Raw genomic sequence first — 22,971 nt, 5'->3', positions numbered from 1 at the left:
GTCGACATGCAAATTGAAATTACGAATTCCCTCCCGAAATTTTAAGAGATTTTAATTCATCTTGAAATTTTTTTCGCGCTCCGCGCAATTCAACATTTTTCGATCTTAATATAGTAGCACCTTTCTCAATCTGAGCCGGAATCGGAATCGTGTGCTCTCACGAATTTTTTTTGTGGTACGTTTGGGTGATTTCAATACATTTCCACTACCGATAGATTCGATAAACCTGCTGGGGGGTCAAGAAATAACAGCATGCAGCAAAGTGACTAATAACAATTGGCCCACCCGAAGATGCATTATCATTCATAACTTGCCCTAAATTTTCGAAAGCACTCCGTCTATAAACTCTACCGGTGAATCTGATCACATGGGCTGAGAAAGGATAAATATTTGGTAGTAATATGTGATACTACAACTATGAATTACGGAATTCATTCGTGAATATGAAAAATTTTCGCGCTCTGCGCGGCAATATGCACTCCCGGCAACTATTTATAACATTGCCACTCGCGATTTCGGCGCGTACAATAGGACGTTGTGAAAAGAAGAATAGTCCGGAGTTCACCGGTAATGGATATGGACAGATTAACATAGTTATTTTGCGTCCAGTTAGTTCATTACGGCTATGCCCTGGAATGCGGCCTCAGGCTACATAAGTAATCGAAATGCGGCCGTGATTAGCAAAAAGGTTGCCCACCACTCTATTAGAAGATGTGCTCTTTTTGACATAACGATAAGTGCAGGGGGGTCAGAGGGCGCAAGTGTTTTGACCATCGCCACGGGGGGCGCATGTCCAAAAAGGTTGAAAACCGCTGTGCTAGACAATATCTTTTATATAGTTGCTTGCGGAGTTTATGACGTCCTGCATAGCATAAATATATCGGTAATAACAGGGAACTTTTCTCGCGTTGTATAATTGCACATTTTAAGGATAGATGCCATATCGAGGTTGTCCTTGTTATTGACACAATCAGTCCTTCACAGAGACTGATACAACTCGACGGCGAGTTGGACTGGAGCAATCGTTGCGAGTAATGACTGGCTCAGTATGATTAACTGACTGCATATAGTCCAGACACAATAAGTTCCCCTTTGTGTGTATTGTAGAATGACGATCAAACAACCCAGACTATAGCATATCGTTAAAAAATACGTTGGCAGATACTCTATATGAGAAATAACATTAATTAGAGTCAGATACAGAGCGGCGTGGAAGCCCCGTTTACAGCACGGCCGCTTTCGGGAAGAATGATTTCTGATCCAGTTTCTTCTCGCATGCGGCGAGGTGACTCGAGCGTGACCAACCATTGACACAGACAAAAACCACCGTGACATAGCCGGCCCCGTGTGGAATGGTAAATGTGCGACACAGTTATCCATGAGACACAAATTGAAGGAACGGTGGTTCTGGATATAAAGACGATCGGGATGTGAACAAAACATGGAGGGAATGAAAAAATAGTGATGTACAGAAGGCTAGTCCTACTGCAGTAAGCGAAGGCAATATACAGAAAACGTGCAATATGAGTAGGCAAAAGTTATTTAATTCAAGGCAACACTATTTCGGATGCCACGACGAGTACCAGTTGGTGTACAAAGCAGTAAGTTTACGAGTGGAAGTCTGGTCTCTCATGATCCAGAATATTGTCTTAAATTAGGGACAGAACTTGCAGTAGCAGGATAGTGACGAATTATTATCAAAGCGAGGGACATTGTGCGGTAAAATTATGGGTTTTTACGCTTCTCAAGGAAGCTGAGAACGATGCAAGACGGGACATAAAAGAAACATTGGACAGAATAAAGATAAAAAATGTCAATAACGCGCGCGCGGAGCAATCCTGGTTCAAGGCGGTCGTTGACGGACGAAGGTGTTGAATTGAGCGGAGGTAGGTCGAATGCTGCTGAGCATTGCGGTGCTGTTGGTACAGTAGCGAGCGGAGTCGATATCGTAGTCGTATTCTTTTACAACGTCTGTAGCAAGTTTGTTGCCGTATACGGCTGCGGCAAGTTGCAGTTTGCGGCTGCTCAGCATCTTTCGTTGTTGGGTATGGAAATTGATAGGGTCGAGAGTTCGTTCGGAGGAAGGCAGCAAGTCGGGCAGAACAACTTGTGAGTGCCACCGAGGTAGCAGGTACTCGTTGATTTTATCTTTATACTTTTGAAAGAACTCGGGTTCTTCCGCGAATTTAGAACGTTGGTTTTCAAGCGATTTCTTGGCAGCTTTTTTGTTGTAGGGCGGTTTGACGGTCTCCGTTTTCTTGAGCGGAAACACTTCGTGACGTATGTTAGTGGTGTGCGGAGGCGCAGCATCTTCTACGTTGGACAGAGGTTGCGCGATGGCGGTCTTCGTTTTCTTGAGAGGAAACACTTCATGACGTATGTTAGTGGTGTGCAGAGGCGCAGCATCTTCTACGTTGGTCCGAGGTTGCGCGTTGGCGTCAGAGTCTTCAGAATCGTCGAGTTCAGCTTGCGTGTTGGCGTCGGAGTCTTCAGACATGTCGAGTTTGCCATAATCAGGGGCACAGGAAGTCGGACTGTCACTTGCAGTAACATGTATCGGGTCTCTCTGTCCCTGCGGAGGGACTTCGTCGTTTGCAGGCAAGACCGTTCGGAATTGGGCTTTTGGAACAGCCCCGAAGAGTTCGATGGTTACATCTCCGAAGAGTTGGATGGTTACAGCAGTATCGCACTTAGAGGAGTAACATGTACTAGGTTCAGGATTTGTATAACTTATCGGTGCGGGCGCCGGCCCATTAACGGGCCTCTGACTAACACCACTGTGGGGTGTATCAGACGCAGGCGCGCTTGATGTCGCGAGGCTTTCGAATAGGGTACGAAGATACGATTTGGGTTTGGTTTGAGCGGAGTGCTTATCATTAGGATCATCGTGTGCACCAGGCACAAGATTGCCTTGGCGGCGGCAACTAGGTAAGACTACATCGCTAGAGCGAGGAATTAGAACGTTGTGCGCAATAGGCACGGGATCGACATTGAGATCGTTTGAACGACGATGGTTAGCGAGTTTATCGTGAGAACGAGGGGTGAGATCGGTTTGCTCATTTGGCACGTAACGAATATCGGCGGCTGCTTGACCGCGAGAACGAGGAATGAGATCGGCGTGCCCGTTTGGCACGTAACGAACATCGGCGGCTGCTTGACCGCGAGAACGAGGGATGAGATCGGTGTGCCCGTTTGGCACGTAGCGAATATTGGCGGCTGCTTGACCGCGAGAACGAGGAATGAGATCGGTGTGCGTATTAGGCACGTAACGAATATCGGCAGCTGCTTGACCGCGAGAACGAGGAATAAGATCGGTGCGCGCATTCGGCACATTACGAATATCGGCGGATTGACCGCGCGGACGAGGAATAAGATCAGTGCGCGCATTCGGCACGTAACGAATATCGGCGGATTGACCGCGAGAACGAGGAATAAGATCGGTGCGCGCATTCGGCACATTACGAATATCGGCGGATTGACCGCGCGGACGAGGAATAAGATCAGTGCGCGCATTCGGCACGTAACGAATATCGGCGGGTTGACCGCGAGAACGAGGAGTAAGATCATTAGACCTAAGGCCACTCTGCCACTGCAGAGTGCTTTGAGAATACGAGGGAATGACCGGCCTCGAACCGGCAGTAAAACTATGCGGATGGATAGACTGGGAATGACATGGGATTACTGATGCGGTTGGTAACGATTGGGTTATCGCCGGCTCATAAACGAGCCTCTGCCCAGTACTGCTGACTGGTACAGATGCAGGCGTGTGCAAGGTAGTGAAAGTCATTGCTTGCGTAGTGGGCGAAGGTAAGGGTTCAGTACTCACCCTAGTGTTTTTGTCAATTAGAGTGTTCGGCTTTTGTGATCCGACAAAGCGTTGTAAGAAGGCTCCTTCTTTCTTGGCGGCGTTTAATTTTTTAATAGCTTCCCGTTTTCTGATCATAGATTCGAAAGCTTTCAATGTTGCTTTGTTTTTGAGTTCTATTTTCTCGAGTTCCAGAGCAGCCTTACGGAATATGTCGCAACTGCTTGCAGTGTTTGAGGGTCGACCGATGGCAACGTCGGCAGAAGAGTTCATTTTCTCTTGATATTTCTTACAAGCGTAATTGGCTACATGCCGTCCATTTCCGATCGCGCACCACAGCTTACACAATAAGGGGGAGTGGCTGTCACGGAGAGAAGAGTCGTTTTCAATATCTACCATCAATTGGTCTAGTTCCTCTTCGAGTTGAACGCAAAGTTTATTGAATTCATCTTGACATTTGGTGACGTGTAGTAGTGACTCATTTTGGATAGCGTATGAGAAAGCGCGCTCGGCTCTATGGTAAGCGGCGCTTGAATTTCGAAGGACTTCGTCGATATGCTGCTTGCTCAAAACCTGTCGACCGGCGGCTTGCAGTGTTCGATACATATCAATGTCAGTCAGCTCTCGTATTTTTCAACTTATGTCCTTGTTATTGACACAATCAGTCCTTCACAGAGACTGATACAACTCGACGGCGAGTTGGACTGGAGCAATCGTTGCGAGTAATGACTGGCTCAGTATGATTAACTGACTGCATATAGTCCAGACACAATAAGTTCCCCTTTGTGTGTATTGTAGAATGACGATCAAACAACCCAGACTATAGCATATCGTTAAAAAATACGTTGGCAGATACTCTATATGAGAAATAACATTAATTAGAGTCAGATACAGAGCGGCGTGGAAGCCCTGTTTACAGCACGGCCGCTTTCGGGAAGAATGATTTCTGATCCAGTTTCTTCTCGCATGCGGCGAGGTGACTCGAGCGTGACCAACCATTGACACAGACAAAAACCACCGTGACAGAGGTGTTTTGAAGTTGTTTTTCTGCTTAAAAAAAGTACTGTTCTGCGAAGCTGTATGAAGTGAGGACTTTGACGCATTACGTGACAAATGATTATGTTCTGTAAGTAGGTAATTATACGTGGACGACCTCGGTCCTCGCCAAAAGACGTTCAGAAGAACTAAAATTTGCTCAATTCCAAACATCTTTGGATTTGGAAATTAATTCTTTCGAGTTTGCAGAGAGGACATTTAAGGCTGCAATCCTGGTGTTGTAACTGTAAGTAGTAACTACGACAGTTAGTCCTGTCCTCTTGCCTAGCATTGCACAACAGGCAACAACTAACGACATTCCACTCAGTTCTGATTGGGTTATATAACATCAGGCTATATACCGATATCGATGTACACACTTTATCTATATAGAGTACAGATAGACTAAAACTGTACCATCGGTTAGGTATTATGAATGTTCCTAATTAGCTATAGCTAGATGATTCTCTTTCTGTCGTAGGTGGCGCAAGTCGATAGAGATATATCATGATGATGACACAGGATGAATTATCATCACTGTGTCTTTTCTGAGATAAATAATATAAATCAATGACATGGTCATACATAAGCCCTACCTATACATCCTTACAGGATGTAAAACAAATCATAAATATCAGTGCATTGCGATTACTGATCTCAACAGCGTAAAGTTTGCTGGCGATGTCAAATGATGGAAAATTGACCGGTACAGAAACTTTTCATTCCGGTGTCGAAATGGAGATACTGCAATTAAACCGATTTATCTAGTCTGATTAGGTAAGTCGCGGCGACTTAGCAATTTTGCGCAATTAATCTGTGTGCTGGCCGAAAGAAGTCGGCTAGTTCTCTCGCAGTGTTTTAACGATCTTATTTCTCTCGAATCTATAAAGGTCAACGTCGCGACCGCATGCTTCATATCAAAACGGATCTAGCTGGGTACGGACCAAGTCTACGAGTTTTCAAAGCATCGAAATGGATCGTAATATGTACGCGTGCCGTAAACGAAATTCTGATGACAACCAATTTGTAAGAAGCGCATCGGTTGTTAATAATCTCTGGAATATGAAAGACAGGAAAACCAACGTCTATAGCTCAAAACGCACGAGAACAAGTTTGAAGCAAACTGTCAACTCGCTGGGCGCGATCGCAGAAGCTTCTGTTAACGAGGAAAAGAAATATGAAGCCTCAACACCATCATTTCAAGACAAACCGAATCATGTCGTCAGTCGCAGAAGTAACAGGCTTGCAGTTAAGAAAAATCGAAGATCGCCTTTGTTATCGATGACGATTCCCGCGTTGCCGGCGATCGACGAATCCGACGAAAAGTCGTTCTAAATTTTAACAAACTTAAGCACAGTGCTGATCGCTTTATTACACTATATTTTCCACGGTTCAATTTTTGTATGTTTAAAAGTGCAATTTCGCAGTCATTTTGTGCAATATATTTGACTATATTTTTACAAAACTTTTGGATTGTGTTGGTTTGACGATAACAACAGAAGGAAGTCGTGAACTTAGGCGTATAGAAAGCAGAATTTTTGTAAGCTCTATGTGAAAATTATGTTCAGATTTAAATCAGTAGAACAGGAAGAAACGGCAGGGCCAGACTAAAATTGGGGTATCACACTTGTTTGATCAGTTGCTATATCAATGATCGGGCATTATCTTCAATATACATTTCCACGCCGAGATATAAGAAATGAGAAAGATCCGGTCTTAAATTTTTCACGAACGGATGAAGCTGCGAGCTTTTGAGAATCATTTTAATTAAGAGGCTACAGTCGGTTATGGAAACTATTTTTGATTACCGCATCACCGCTGGTATCGATTCGCCTTACAAATTATTAAAACTTCCTAAGATAATTACAAGGTTGAATTGTATAGATACTTATGGTTGTCAAACAAAATCTTCCCCGCCATGATTCAAGACATCTTATCAGCATCATTTTATTGCGATTTATTGATTCTCGATAGCACAAGAACTGCAATGCAACGGAAAGAAAGGAAGGTGAACTACAAACTATGTGAAGTAAATTAATTAACTCCGCATCGGACCTTGAAATATAATAGTAAACGGAAGAGCGTATTAACAAGATACATGCTCACTCAATGAGAAATTGCTTACAGAATTATCATAATGTGGATAAGCGATGAAGAGGCGTGCTACAGGACGGGGTTACACAATGTCGTCAAAGATCGATTCGGCAACCTTAATTACCATGCTCATATTTACCCAAGCGAAACTGTTTCAATTTAGACTTGAATCTGTTGGACATTAGACATATCGGATATGCATATGATATGATTTATAATCCATATAGCTGTGGCCTATACAAAACCTGTGATGTGATAAGCGCAGAGGTGGTCAAAGTAGTCAACAAAGCTACTCAAGTAGAAGTAGAAGTGGCCACGAAAAAATCTACTCAAGTACGACTAGAAGTACTTCTTCAATAAGCAACCTAAAACTACTTGAAGTCGAAGTAGAATTGACCGACTTTAAATCTACTCAAGTAAGTAAGTAGTTTTGAAAGCAGCCTAAATTCGTTCGCATGGACTGTCAAAAGCTGCAAATTGAGCTATGCGGAAGGTGCAGAGAGCTTGATTCGTACTGATGCATCCCAGGAGATATCAATATACGACACAATAAGCATTTTTTCGCATCATGGGATGCAAATTATAGTATTGATATGAAAATGCCATACTAACCTTTTTGTTTACTGGAAGACCCCGTTTTAGAAAATATCAAGGAATGGCGCCCTACCCCATAAGGCCCCAAGTTTAGGCGTAGAGCAATACGTGGAAGTTGTATCGGATACGGTTTCATCCCTTTGCGCGATTAGTATACGTTAATAACAAATATTGTGGATCGTAAAATTTATATTTAGTGTAGCTTTATTTTAGGAAAATAGAGGCATTACTACACATGCTTCAACATGTATGTACTGCAGACAAAAGAACTGAAAATAATTAGAACTCAAAGTATGATACTCGGAATTCTAAAAATCGAAAAATATATTTCATGTCTTTTGCCTATAAAGCTTCAAAAGTGATCTGTTAAAACAGGTGTAACGTTCAAAAAAGCCGGATTTCCAGAATAGCAGGACACGTCACGTTTATGGTCTAACTAGAAGAAGAAGATGTAGGCTTTTGATATTTTAATTTGTCAAGGTATTCGTTCGTAGTAAAATGTTACCCAAACCGCCCCAATATGTTTTCCATACACGTTAGAAACGTAACATGGTTGAGCTTTAAAGAAATGGAATAGAGAAATACAGTAAATAGGTTTTCTTTGTTTGTTTTACTAACGAAATTAGCGCTTATAAACACTCGGGTCATTTGCGCCCGCACAGTAATGTTCGTAATGTTTTCCCGCTTTTCTTGCGTCCTTTTCTGGTCTTTGCTTCCATCTTTTTGGAGTCGGCTCTCTCTCTTCTCCTGGACTTTTCAAGGCGCTGTATTTACAGCGGGATCGGCGATAAGGAGCCCAGATAAACCTCCGACACATAAACACATAGCAGAGCCCAGACTCGAACCAGCAACCATTGGTGTCGTGACTGCAGTGTTTAACCAACTGCGCAAACAAAGAGGATGATCAAATTAGGCACGTGTAATACTAACCATATGCCTCACTGATTTTATGGAAAGGCGATAACACCTGAATAATGATAATAATCAGCACGTGCTGGACGACATATTCTTACGAATAATAATCACGGTTGAGATGTCTCAAAATATTTCTATATGGCGGAAAAGTGGAGTCAATATAACTACAGAATGTTGCCCCGACCATATTAGATGAAATAACTAAACACATCCATCCCATCCTTTACAACATGGTATCGCGAGCGTTACCTTAAGATGCTTAGATTCCCGGATGTTGAAGCAGGCTTTGAAACATCGTCGGTGTGTTTATTCATGCAGGACAGAGATCACTTTATGGCATGAAGTTTATGCCAATGGGTACATTAAAAATTACAATTCTCCCTGACCTACAAACCAGTGTTGGGATCAAGTCACTCCCTTCGAGTCACGAGTCATCTCGAGTCAATGCACATTTTAACTCGAGTCAAGTCATGTCAATCGATTTTCGAAGGTGACTCGAGTCAAGTCACTTGATTTTTGGAGGTGACTCGAGTCAAGTCGAGTCAAGTCAAGTCAAGTCACGAGTCAAGTCACAGTTCAAGTCAAATTGCTTTTTCGAAGTATGAGGCATGCTGACGTCATTGCATTTCGCTAGCTGTCTGAAATAGAGTTTACAGACTGATCGGTCATTGATTTTGAACCGATGAACGGATATAGTGTTAAATATCTACTCATGAACGCGATGTATCGCTCACATATACGTAGAACTAAGTAATTGCATAGCCTCAGTTTATAGTTACCAGCCAAAATAGAGAACAGAGAAAACGAATTGATGACATGCAATCCATTACAGATTTACAAATTGATATGATGTGATACAATTCGAGCCTGCGGCAATGGTTGAGGACTATATAAACTACATTCGGATTTAATCTCAATAAATCAAGAGGTTTTGCTGGGGCAAGAACGGGGAAGAGAATTATACATTTGGCTAGGCTACCCCTCGAATCGGGGAATCAGTCATATAACCATAATTTCGATACTAATGAAGCAATCTTTCTGAAATTTTGACACAAGGTGCTGTGTAGGACATTCGAACTTTGGTGAAAATTTGGTGAAAAATGGTCAACGATTTTTTGACTTTCATCTGATTTTATGATTTTTCAAACTATTTTTTTGTGAATTTTTTTCTGGCAAAATTTTTGAGTGAAATTTTTTCTTGTTGCTTATAATACATTCAAATTACCCCAATTTTCCGGATGAAACTCTTTTTTTTTCAACAAGGGTTATTCTCTGAAAAAAAAATTTGAAAATTAAAAAATAATAAAATTTTTTGCAAATTTTTGAGTTAGTTGAACCTAAAGGGAGGGACCCTTCACTTATAAAATAAAATTACCAGTTTCATCCGGAGAAGCATCCTAAGATACATATACCTGCAAATTTTCAAGTTGATTGGACGATTTTTACTGATTCATAACTTTCAAGGTACGAAAAATAGAAAATTTTGAGAAAAAGCCACTTTAATTTCGTAACATGTAAAAGTCACATTATCAGTCTGAAAATCGAAAATTTCACACAGTTAATAGTCTAAAAAGCGCCAGGATGCTATATTTTCCTTCTGTATTGCCATGTTTTCTGCTTTTGACAGCCCTTTCCATTCGTTCACAGTTCTGAATGAGTAGATTTCTATTCTTTGACTTCCCATTTCCCCCCCTTGATTTCCCACATTTTGCAATAGTCGCTCAATAGTCGACCATAAAACGGTGAACGGCTCGAACAAGATCCGATTCCGTGATCAATTGCATGTCTTTACAAATGCCATGACACATCAAATAACACTGTGATAGATGTGACACTCCAATCCAGCCTCTAACAGTGATCAATATCAGCTTTGATTGACAAAAAACAGTCACCAAACCCAGTCACTGAGAACCTACGAACCACCAGCTGCAAAGTGCTGAGACCGGCATACCGCTTGTTTTGATCTGTTGTAACGCATCGTTGATTACACCATAGATATCCTTAAAAGCACTAGATCGACAGCGACGTGCGTAGGTAATAAGGGCTCGGATATTCGCGGTGGTTGTGGCCGTGTTCATAATTATGGGGGGGGGGAGATTGACTACATAGTCTCATGAAAAAAGTCAATTTGTGACACTTAGGTGAATTCAATCATTATAATACTTGGGTATATGAAAGATGACATCTAATACAACAAATATCAACAATAAAAAATTTTTGATTTTTTTCCTTTTCTGGGGTAGCCTAGCCCCTTAAATTACTTCAAATTACAATGAATTTGTGAGAGAACAATGGAGGCTCAGTAAAACGCACGATCATTGAATGATTGGTTGCTCTCACGGGGGACACCAGCGTTTCGCGAACAATCCGAACATATGCGAGATACTGTGATTTTTATCGACACCGCTTACTTGATGACTTGAAATTTACTCGTGAATTTTGCTCCGAGTCACGAGTCAATCGACATTTCTGATGCGCCGAGTCAAGTCAAGTCAAGTCATTTTGGCAAAGTGACTCGAGTCAAGTCAAGTCATACGAAAAAGATGACTCGAGTCTGACTCGAGACAAGTCGAGTCATCCCAACACTGCTACAAACCTATACATATACGATGATCTACGGTGCATCTCCGATTCTCCCTAACTATAATTGTTATGTGGCAGAGCCTCTGCCGTATTGTATACAGTGTAACCGCAAAGCGGGTTTGATCCCGCAAAGAACGTGTGAACCTGTAAACTTAAATACCGTGGATTCTGGAGGCTCATTCCGCTATGTACAGGTATGTCTAATTTTGTCAATGTCTATTGGATCATTCCACGACTCACGTGTGGCCTGATGAGCATTGTCATACGGCCGAGGATCATAAACCTGCTTTAATTGAATGTTGCCAGTCGCATGCAAGAATAGGCACATTGAAATGACAACTGCTTCCATTCAATTCAATTCAATCCGAACTAGCTACGGCACAGTGACAGGGGTTTGTATGATTCGTAGGTTGATAATAATTACACTTTACATGAGGGCGTGAAGTAGCAAAAATTCAAAAATCGGGGGGAAGGTAGGTAAGTGATCCCGACGTGATTTGAACACGCAACCTTCTGATCTGGAGTCAGACGCGCTACCGTTGCGCCACGGAGTCATACGTCCGTAGAACGAATTGAAAATACACATTAGTAAGGGCATTTCATCGAATATTTCACAAATCTGTGAACTATATTGTTACCAAACAATTTCTTCACCAATATGTATGCCAAGGTCTCTTATAACATGTGTTCAACTCTTGTGGGAACTTCAACATTTTTACACATGTTACTACACAAACATATTGGTGAAGAAATTCATTGATAACAATATAGTTCACAGATTTTCATAAGTTTCCCTTACTACATGTCTGACTGGTTCTCTAAAAATAACAATATACTTTGCATTAAATTGTATCCTTTATATAAATACACGACCCTGATCGGTATCGGTCTGTGTTGATTTTGAGGGCGTCCCGCATCGACTGGATGCCATTTCTTTTCGAGATGGGGATGATAAGGTAATCGTCATTATTTAGAAAAATAATAATTGAGGTATAACGTCACAAGAGCTCATTAAAAATCGGACACCTGATCGCTTAAGAAAGCTTTTCAAGTCATCGTTATTACATAACACTGCCAATAAGACATAATCAGCTGTGGAAAACGAGTTATGAAAATAGAAAACTGTGCGTAATTGTCCTGCTATTACTCCCAGTGACGCTGCTGTAAATGTGGGTCTTGGATCTATTTCTAGGTATAGGAATTAGCAATGTTCAAAACTATCCAAGGAACGGAATTGGTTTGCAGAGACTTGCCTCAGATATTTGAAAACTTTCTACAAAGTTGACAGCAGACTGCCGTCTATAGACCTATATTTAATATGCTCTCTGAGCGGTTGCAATTAAGCAATACTACAAAAAAACATTACCGATCTCGTAAATTCTATCGTAGGCATTGATACAAGGTAACCCCTATTTAACAGTCATGGCAGAATCAGAACCAAAATGCAATTTGTCAGCCCCCCCCCCAAACGTTGGTCGTGTGCTCTCATAGAGTGACAAAGCAAACGCATGCGTGGTTTCGCTCCACAGATCCCCATTCCAACTGTGGGCTATTTAACCAATAACTATTCATGCATGCAATTCACAAACTCTCACACACACACACAACATCCGTAGCGATGTAAGTCCGTAAAACGGCCGGAATAGGTAACGGCGAAGTACACACCAATGTATTGATTTCTATCGATATACTCCGCAACTAAATCGCGAGTTGCTGTCAGTGCTGTGCATTCTTTGACTGTTTGACATTTTTGACCAGAAAATTATTTCCAAGTAATGATTGAATTTTTTCAATGATATTGGTAATGAGACATGTTACTATTACTTGTTGATCATAGTGGAGGTGCTGATGTCTTCGAAAAGCTATGTGCACGAGACGCACGCAATACAAAATTTGTATTTCTTCACGGGACGCATCGTTTTCCTCTGCGGGTCGCATTTGTACTGCAGGGTTGAGATTGCAAGGACAGGACTATTCGGCGCCAGTCATTAGGCACATATGGACAACGGACATATATACAGTACATCGAAAGTTTCGGCGAACACTTTTAGCCGTTTATCAGGTGTGGCTACTTTCGAAATTGCTCCCGCAATTTCATTCATGTAATATAAAATATATTTAGTTATCGTGACGGCGGCTACTATGCTTAGTTGTTATGAAATGCTTTTGCCTAATTACAATTTTAATTACATTACATTGTTATTGAGACCTGGCAAGCACAACATAACATTTACATAGGTGTGCTATGCGTGCCTCGCTAACTAGATAATTCAGCCACGCTAAACTGTTTTCCATACTTCAGTAGCAACAGAAAACGTAGTAAATAACAATATAGCCTAAATCAGGGGTCATCAACTCAAAACGGGTTGCGAGCCACTTCTCAAATTTCGCAGAGGACGCGGACCGCATGAATTCAATATCGAGATAAAAGAGGCCACTCACTTTAGCAATCACAGTTTTAAAACTACATCAGTGCAACGCTGTTGTCTATAACATGGGCGACGGGCATTGCCAATTTAGGGATGGTGTGAACGCGAGGTTCACGTTCGCGTTCTGTGTGAGAACCTCGCAAATTTAGAGGTTCACGTTCACAAACGAACCTTGGCAGGCTCTGCACTGTGAACCTTTTCCATATATTACAATTTTCACTTCATTATAACATCTTAGGTTGAAATTTATTGCATTTCAACTGTGAACCACTATATGCACGGCGCTACCAGCATAAAAAATCAACACTAAACGAGCATGTGCCTTGAAAATCTCAAAAATATTACTTGCTTTGTTACAGAAGTTTGCTCGAATATTTAGTGACTCTCTGCTGTGATCTTGACCCGCAATCACACAACATCGAGGACGAAATGCGCTACATATAGGTATTCAGCGAATGATGCTTATTCAGCCCACCGATGAAATTGATATCGCTGTCGTTTGTATGATGTAAAAAATCAAGCAGGCGCACGGGGACAATCTTGATTTCATATGTTTATTGTACCATAAAAAACAAATCCGTGAGATTGGGGTGTTGGCTACTGCTGTATAACTTGTTAATGGGGTAACATCGGTAGCAAGTATAGAAACCCGTTTACACTCTGCTTAATATCAAAGTGGCAAAACTCAGACGCCGAATACACATTGTCCGGTCTGGCCTAGACCCGTTAAGGTGTAAACTTATATTCCCTTGCAAGTCCTCGTTGAAATTGTTGGCAAAGCGACGGAATATACTGATTTTATGGGATTATTATATCATATGATTGCCCCAGTTGATACATTTGGCGACGTTTGAAACGTTAATATGTACTTCAGCATAGTGACATCATATGGCCCGAGTCGTCACTATAGGTATCGTGTATATTAATATACGCTATCACTTCACTGAAATGTAGGGCTGGAATTAGCAATATGACGTCACGTGACGTCATGAGGTTCACGTTCGCGTTCACACAGAACCTTTCAAAAAGGTTCGCGTTCACACGAACCTGAACCTTTCAGAGGTTCACACCATCCCTAAGCCATATTTACCACAAGAAATAATATTTCAATAAAGAAATACAAATATTACAAAAATCACTTTCACGATCATCATTCTAATTCTATTGGAACTCTGAGCTGCGCACGATAGGCCTACCTGACAACTTCAGCGACTAAAAAGTCGAGATTGGGGTTAGCTGCACAGACACGGTACTTGCCGGAAAACTATATCTCATCGTAAACCTTGATATTGTGGGGTAGCCCCAAGTAGTTTTCTAAGTGTCTCGGTCTCGGGTACAGTTTATTAGCAATTTTTATCAGTTCAATACACCACCGAAATTGCGATACAATGAAAAGATAGGAATGTGTCGAAACGACTTGGAGTAGTCTTTGATATCAGACACCCACCTTGGCCTAGGCGATGTAAAGAGGAGGCATGCACACTGAATGAAAAGTAAAAGAAGATATTATAAAAAGCAAGCGACAAAAACGAGGTGGCATGTCACGGAAGGCGAGATCGATAGGTCAGGTCGTGATCCGGTAATCTTGAGGACGGACTAGTATTCATTTAATAGAAATTGCTTGTATTTCGACTTAATGTGGACATGCTCGTCGACTGTGGGATATAGCCGGCGGGATACTGTTCCGCACGTCAGGTACGGCATATTTGATAGAGCGATGATGTTTTAGGTCAGTGGTTCCCAACCGGTTGGGAATTCAATGGTCTCTGGTGGGGAATAGACGCATATGTTAAACATTATATACAGGATAGTCTACATATTTACGGAGACACGTGCGCGATTACCGTTACATGTTAACTACTCTGGAATGTATGCATCGAAAATTATATTGCGAGTTGTTCACAAAAACTTATTTTCAACTCTCGATAACCAATGATGGCGTCACTATATATATATATCGACTTTCAATTAAATAATTAAATAAAAGGGCATAAGAAAACAGGAAACAAAAGAACATCAAGATAATCCGTTTTGGGCCCTTGTTAAGCACCTCCAGCGTGGGCGGTCGTGGGCGTCTTCGAGCGAAAGCCCGCGTTGGGCTAGCTCGGTCTCTATTGTCGAGCGCCATGTGGTTCTATTCCAGCCACCTCTGCGCCATGTGGTTCTATTCCAGCCACCTCTGCGCCATGGCTCCGTCGGAATGTGGTTGATGATGGCGGCGACTGGTTGATCGTCTTGATGCCGCACTAGATGACCGATCAGGTGGAAGCGTCGTTCAGAAGCCAGCAAACGGCATGGGACCGTTTTTGTAAGTTTGCGCAGAGCGTTGGTGGATATGTGCTCCGGGTGGTGGATGCCGAGTGCGTAGCGGAGGAGTGCATCGTAGTCGGCGTTGAGTGTCTTAGCCAGCTTTTCTGTCAGCGTGGGTGCTTCTATTCCGTAGAGAAGAACCTGCTCGACAGTGGCACGGAAAATGCGGGTCTTGAGCTGGGGTGAGGCACTAGAGTGGAAGAGGTAATGTAGCCGTCTTGCCGCGCCCCAGGCCTTTGCTCGCCTCGCCTTCAGTGCTTTTCCAGAGTCCGCGACGTCAATACCGAGGTATATAAAACTCTTGACATTCTTGAGCCTGACTTCTCCCAGTTGAATTGGTGTGTCGTTCTCCGACAGAGCTGGTATGGCCAGAACCTCAGTCTTCTTGGCATTGATCTGGAGGCCAATAAGAGCGGCGGTGGCCTCTAGTTGGTTGATGAGGCGCTGTGCCGATGCGGTATTCGGGGCAAGCAAGGCGAGGTCGTCTGCGTAGGCAAGAATACCTACGTGGACAGCCTCACGAGTCGTACGCGTACGCGTTCCTTGCCGTGGCCGCCATTCAAAGAAGTCCGAGTTGTCCGGGAAGGCCGTTCGTAGCACGAAGTCAAGAATTATCACGAACAAGAATGGTGCCAAGGTGTCACCTTGAAGCACGCCAGCCGAAGTGGTAAAATCTCCGGTTGGACCGTCATCTGTTCGGACTCGCTCTCGTGTGTCAATGTAGAGGGCCATAATGGCGTTCCTTATCACCTCAGGAATTTCATAAAATCTGAGGATCTTCGCCATGGCTGGGCGCGAGACCGAGTCGAAGGCTTTTGCAAAGTCAACAAAGACAGCCACAATATTATTTTTGTGTGAGCGGCAGGTGTCAATGATTGTGCGCAGTGCCAGGATATGCTCTGTTGTACCGCGGGAGGGTCGAAATCCATTCTGGACATTCAGGAGCTATTGCATCCAGCACGATCAGTATGATCTGAAATACCGTTTTCGCTAAATTTTTAGGATTACAGACATCGGTTCACAATACGTTTTATGTTGCAGTTATAGGCGATTGTCTTGTGTACTGTGTGTGTGTGTGATTGCGTGTCTTGTGTACTCAAACAAGCAAATGGTTTCTCCGTAAAGACAAAAATTTTGGTAAGTGGGGAATGAAGACTCGAAATAAATCTGAAATGAGGGATGGAAACAAAAAGGTTGGGAACCACTGTTTTAGGTCGATCATATGATAATTGGACGACGTGGACACGCGTGTGTCGTACTTGTGCGCTTTTGATTCTGAGGTTAAGAAGTCATCGCAATATTCGGTCTTGGCAGTGTCTGGGCCATTGCATATCATGTCGGTTAATTCTACCTTCATAAAATGCTATTACCATCGCTGAAGCCGTATCAGCGAGTGAGGAATAGTGATGTTGGCCACAAATGAATAGTTTCTTTTGAACAACAACAACAATATTATTTTTAAACTGAAATCAATTTGAGTATTACAACATGCTTTACCAAGCGTTCTTCCAAAATCACAAATCAGGCCGCGTGCCGCGTGTTGGTGACCCCTGGTCGAAATCTTGATATTTCAAAAATGGATGATCAGCAAATAAACTCTTCCGAACCTGTGCTAAAACATTTTCAGTAACCATGATTAGGAATAGTTCGAAAACGTTAGAGCTTCTTAAAATCAAACGGTATTCTACGTATCATGAATGATACATGAATAGCTTTTCATTCTTGCTTATTACGTTGCTGCGGTTGTCAAAGAGCAACTCTCTACTGAAGTTTAATTTATAATTAATTAATTACATGTTTAACAGTAATTGTAATTGTAATTTGAAATTTTTAGGATAGAGTAATTGTAATTGTAATTGAGCTGAATTGATGTAGTTCAGTGGTTCTCAACCGGGAGTCCGCGAAGCAATCTCAGGGGGTCCGCGAGACCTCTAAATTTTCAAAATGATTGATAATCTCATTTTTATTTTATTCTCCAATTTTAGAAAGCATGAGGCAGTTTCGCACCACAACTGCTAAGACCTCATGACTCACATCATCATAGTAATCGTCTGATATGAAATATCCTACTGTGAAAATTCATTTCATTGCCAAATTACCAATAACTTATCAATACAAACATATTGCTGTTTATAGACGTTTTGTTGTGGTTTGTGGAAAAAAATAAAAATATGGAGATATAGTAAGGTAAATCAGCTTCGACTTCGTAACGTTTGCAAAACCTTTTCGATTCGAAGTTGTCAGTCTCATCAAATTAGTGAACAGTCGTTTGAAATAAAAATTTCTAAAGTATTTTCCCTAATTCATCCCAATAAAGAGATTGATACATCGCCGTGAAATCCACTTTATCTCGTGTTATACATAACCACTTTTCCAGAGTAACTTCAAGACGAGATGCTAGATGAAAATGACTAGGCTCGAAGAGATATGGGAATTAGAAATATGTTACTTCATTTTGGTGCCATAAATGTTGCGATCACACCAAGAGTATCGTAGGAACCGTTAAGCGTTAATTAGGGTTACCATATTTCGTCGCTTGCTATCGGATCACGAATTCCCTATTTAGCGTCATTTATGCCCATTTTCACTCGAATATATCCGCAATCTTAGAGGTAAAAGCTGTAAAGGAGGATGAATCGCCAAAAAGGAGGACATTTAGGCGTCCTCGGAGGACATTTTCAAAAACTTGAAAAATAAGGACGTATGATAACCCCAGCGTTAATATTGCGTTAGCCTCCATCTATCTTTGTGGAAATGGATTTTCGGCACTCATGGTTCATATCAAATCGAAGACGCAGATTTTCAACACACGACCACGTACTTTAAGAAATACATCTGCAAAATAAGCTTTGAAATAATAAAGGTCTACCCAATTTCTACATAAATAGTATGATTTTATTTTCGAGAAAAGTCATTCTGTTGCTGTTTATCACAAGCCTACAGTTCATATTGGCACAAGACAGATGACGGTTGCACCTTGATCGAGCTAAATTTGAACTAAAACTTGAGGGGGTCCGTAAGAATCCGTGACTGTCAAAAGGGGTCCGCGAAGCCAAAGAGGTTGAGAACCACTGATATAGTTGATCCAACTCTGGTGTAAATGACCATTGTAGTCGACAAACACCATGAATACCACAAACAACAACCTCTGCCTATATGCAGGACGCTTCGTCCAGCTTTACTTCTTCAAATCTTCATGCTACTTACTTGTTTTTTCCGTACGAGCTTTGACCACCTATGGAAGCAACATCACATTTGAATCACAGTTACACCATACCGCGTCTGGCAACTGCAAAACCGGGCAAATTATCGAACATGAACAATACTACCTGCGAAATGCTATACAATAGAATCGAGTAAACGTCAACCGCATGTAGGCTAATTGTAACATTGCAGCATCGCAGCAACTGGCTGGCCCATATACCGTTATTAAGAGCGTTCCAAGTCCGACATTAAGCCGGCATCTGTAATGATAGGTTTGACACACGACCTCTGTTCGAGTAATGAAAGCTTGACTGTAGACTTTCCAACGCCTAGCCCTCGAAAATTGACCTGCGGTCGGCAACACCAAAGAGGTAACTGAAAATGAAATCAACGCTGCTGGACATCCCTTTCTCGATGGAATTAAATTGATTATATTGGTTTCTCGCTAACGCACTGTAAATGACTGTTATTTAAGCTCAAGTGTGGTACTCTTTGCCGACCTTCGACAAACTTTTAAAGCCACAGACTTTCGGACGCCTTTTGCACTGGCAAGATTTGCAGCGTTTGACTGCAATGAAGGCTGAGCAAAATCGAATACCCGCGTGTTTCGATTCCGAGTCGACCATCAGTATGGATGGATGATTCGGAAGATACAAACGTGTACCTTGTACGGGACCACAACGAAACTCTGCTAGTATACTCCACATGAGTACACAAAAACGGTATTTCATGGACACATCTATTTCATGACGATGAGCGTATTAATTCGGTAATCGAAAAAATATTCTCGGATTACTCATCCCCAATCATTACAATTGATATTCCATTTGGATTCGGAGCGTTGTTACCAGCATTACCTGTAATTATTAAGCAATAAATGGATATGCGAACAATATTTCTATAGTAACCATTTCCCACCTGCACAGGACTGACCAGGCGGTATCAGAATGATAACAGCAAGTAATCAAAACATAAGATGACGCCAATCAACTGACGTTCATCTGATGGTTGCTGACATCAGCACACTCACTCATCATAATACATTATGGTCGGCAAAGCACTTACGTATGAATCAATAAGTTGATTCATTTTACATAATATCACAGTTATAATTGAATATAGCATCGCATATCAGCGAAGGCCTATTCCGAGCCGTAGGATATTTCCATGGTCACACAGGGGATTTTACGTTGCTAAACAATTTCATCTTGTGCAGAAAAACAAGTGTATCGTACCAGGTTACATGCGGTGAATGGACAAATATTGTACCAAAATGGTCCAATTGCGTGCAATAACGTACCAATATATGGCAACTGTACGATGATAACATAGAAACACCGAAACTCATTTATACTCTCCCATGAAGATGACCCGGCAGTCGCTGAGCATAACATACCCGGCTATTAGTATAACGCGCATTTTATTGATATAAAATGACAACAATTTGTCGCGTACTGCGGCAATGAATGAAAGCTGATCAAATAACAAAGCCATAACAATCGATCTGAAACTTGTAGGATGCTGTTTGAGAATCGTTTCCTTTCGATCCAAAGTTCTGTCACAATTGATGTCTCGCTGCCAGAATTCAAATGAGCGCCGATCGGCTTATTGTCTGGATAAATTTGAAATACATTGATGCTTTGGTTAATAATTGAAGACGCAAATCCAAATATCCTCCAAGACGGTTTCTGTACGAACCAGATTGCATCACATCATAAATCGGAGAAACGCATTAGTAAGAGTTGACATTTGGAATGCTTTGAATTTTAATATTCTCAGCTCCCGATTTAATGAAGACAAGGATTTCCAATAGAGTTTAAAATAGTCCAGTATTCCCCAGTAACTGACAGTTTGTTAGAAGATCTACATGACATAAATGGACGCAGGGAAATATTGACACACTTGGTCTCATCTTTTGGGTGTTCCTTTTGAGATGGATTCAACCCATTTCATTTATTCGCGTCACCCACCATGAACGTTGAAGTCATTTTTTCTTTTGTGCTGTGGAATTAGCAGGCAACTTTGTGGATACCCAAAATCTAGTAAATCATATGACGGTTCCGGGGTTTAATTGTGATACCATCAACTTGAGTCTTCACTCTCTATACGCGGTACAATATCCTTTTCATTCGCATTCTGTATCGCTTCATATGGAAACAAAATGTTATTTACCATCTAACGCTCAGAAAGACACGGTTGCTCAATGCTATAGTGACAGGCACTTAAGAGCCGATTCTAAGGACTGTACAGTGTACATAGGTGCATTCCATTGATATAGATTTACAAAATATGTTTTGGGTTACCCTTGTTTTCGCTCCTAAATTGGGGAGTTTGTTGTGCAGCAGCTACGGCACGGCTTACAAGTACTTGATGCATCACATCTACGCGGAATAAATTGAATATTTTCAAATATTCTGTTAATTTCCAATGGAATCACGGACCCAATGCAACTTCCGCACGGACGGGCCGCCACCTGAAGCCGCCGTTCCATATAGAAGTGGAATCCCAGGAATCCACTTGTCACGTGAGGGTACTGTCGGCAAGCCTACTACATTTACTAAGGGTAATGTGTCCTGTTTAAATAAAATTTATGCCTCCGGAAATTCTCATTTGCAGATTATAGCAATTGAAACATAATTTTCTGGTACTCAATATATCCTAGCAGCGAGCTGCATGAACGCGACGTAAAATTCGAGTGCAAAATGTGCCATTAGATAGAGTGAAATCTGACCTTTTATCGACTCCATTCCTACGTTATGGTAAATCATTCTGCTCCATTCTAGTGAGTATACAGTAAAGAGTAGAGTCTAATGTATGGCATAGGTAAAAGACTAAAGCAACCTGCAATCGTGTATGTGCGTACAGTATTGAATTTTTTTTAAAAAATTGTTTGAGGTATTTACACCAATGAAATTGGCATACCATGCAGGCTTTAACACTGAGTCGCTCTTTCTGTAACTGTGATTACGTGGCATTGCGTATACGCATACTATATTTCCCAAGTTAACAAAGCCAAGTGACAGTAATTTCTTCTAATTGCCAAGTATACAGCAGCAAGAGGAAATCCTATTGTGTTGACTGTGCATTTTTGCTTTGTAGAAATATGTTGTCCAGATGCGTGATAAGGAGTTCAAGCTATTTTAAGATCGATTTTAGAAATAGAGCTGATCAGGATTGTACATCAATGACGAGTAATTGCAATCGGAACCATTGTGTAATAAAACCTCGCGCTTTTGATCAAACGCTATACATTTATGGCAGCGAGAGCGCATTGTATTTCAGTGACATTTTGTTGATGAAGTCATTAGTGATCTATTCTTAGTATACTGAGCATGGCATTAGACTAGAGCAGTGGTTCCCAACGTGGGCGATATCGCCCCCCAGGGGGCGATTTGGCGGTCTAGGGGGGCGAAAATAACGAAGGGGGCGATAGGGGGGCGAAAGCGGACGAAGGGGGCGATGGGGGGCGAAAATAACGAAGGGGGCGATGGCGCGTTAAAACGGCTATATTGGAGTCGGGAACGTAACTACCGCACCCCAAACCCCCACATTGGGAGTGGAGGCCCGAAATCGAAGGAAGCCCAAATTTATTTCGTGAAGTAACATGAATGATAGAGTAATTTTTTAGAAATTCAAGCGACTTTTTCAAAAGTTTTCGCGCTGTGCGCGATTTAATATTTCCGTGTATCTTGATGTTGGGGTCCCCGTCACCCAACAAAAATTCGCATGATTTATGGATATGGGAGACTTCGGCGTCGGCCATTACTGCGCCACGGTGCACCAAGACATATGAAGTTAAAGGCCATGTAACATGCGACTTTGAGAAGTGTGTCAGATCGATCAGCAGCGAGAAGACCTTGGCCAAAAGAAATGCACGTGTGCTGACCGAAAACTTCAATATATATACAATATACATATATGTTTAATTGTCCATAGGCGCCTCAATGGCTGGCGTCGAATGGTCCTGTCCTGGCGGCCTTAACCCTACAGGACAAATGCCAT

The 22,971-nt window shown here is 41.9% G+C and overlaps 1 protein-coding gene and 1 non-coding gene across 3 annotated transcripts; both read right to left on the bottom strand.

Annotated features, from left to right (window-relative positions):
• Positions 1–1,081: 1,081 nt before the first annotated feature.
• LOC145457368 (uncharacterized) lies at positions 1,082–4,827 on the bottom strand. Of its 2 annotated transcripts, none has more exons than XM_080335565.1 (2): positions 2,467–4,827; positions 1,082–2,328 (listed from the first exon to the last, which is right to left on the bottom strand). In XM_080335565.1, exons 1-2 carry the CDS (start codon positions 4,409–4,411, stop codon positions 1,844–1,846), a joined length of 2,430 nt encoding a protein of 809 aa, XP_080191691.1. In that variant the 5' UTR covers positions 4,412–4,827; the 3' UTR covers positions 1,082–1,843. The 2 variants fall into 2 exon arrangements, with proteins under 2 accessions (XP_080191691.1, XP_080191689.1); XM_080335563.1 differs by having other exon boundaries at positions 1,082–3,087; positions 3,160–4,827.
• Positions 4,828–11,508: 6,681 nt separating this feature from the next.
• On the bottom strand, positions 11,509–11,580 carry Trnaw-cca (transfer RNA tryptophan (anticodon CCA)). Its single transcript has one exon. It is a non-coding gene; the product is annotated as a tRNA-Trp (tRNA).
• Between the last annotated feature and the right edge of the window lie 11,391 nt (positions 11,581–22,971).

Source organism: Botryllus schlosseri, chromosome 15 (assembly GCF_051294905.1).
Source record: "Botryllus schlosseri isolate E-star chromosome 15, Bs_hap1, whole genome shotgun sequence".
Lineage (NCBI taxonomy): Eukaryota > Metazoa > Chordata > Ascidiacea > Stolidobranchia > Styelidae > Botryllus > Botryllus schlosseri.
The sequence above is the reverse complement of the archived record's forward strand: the minus strand, read 5'-3'. Positions and strand labels throughout refer to the sequence as shown.

Bases quoted from the DNA above. Each gene is read 5' to 3' on its own strand.
- LOC145457368 (XM_080335563.1), bottom strand. From the start codon at position 4,411: ATGTATCGAACACTGCAAGCCGCCGGTCGACAGGTTTTGAGCAAGCAG. The intron at 3,088-3,159 runs GTCAAGCAGCCG...CTCGCGGTCAAG, and splicing joins TCTCATCCCTCGTTCTCGCG to CAGCCGCCGATATTCGTTAC.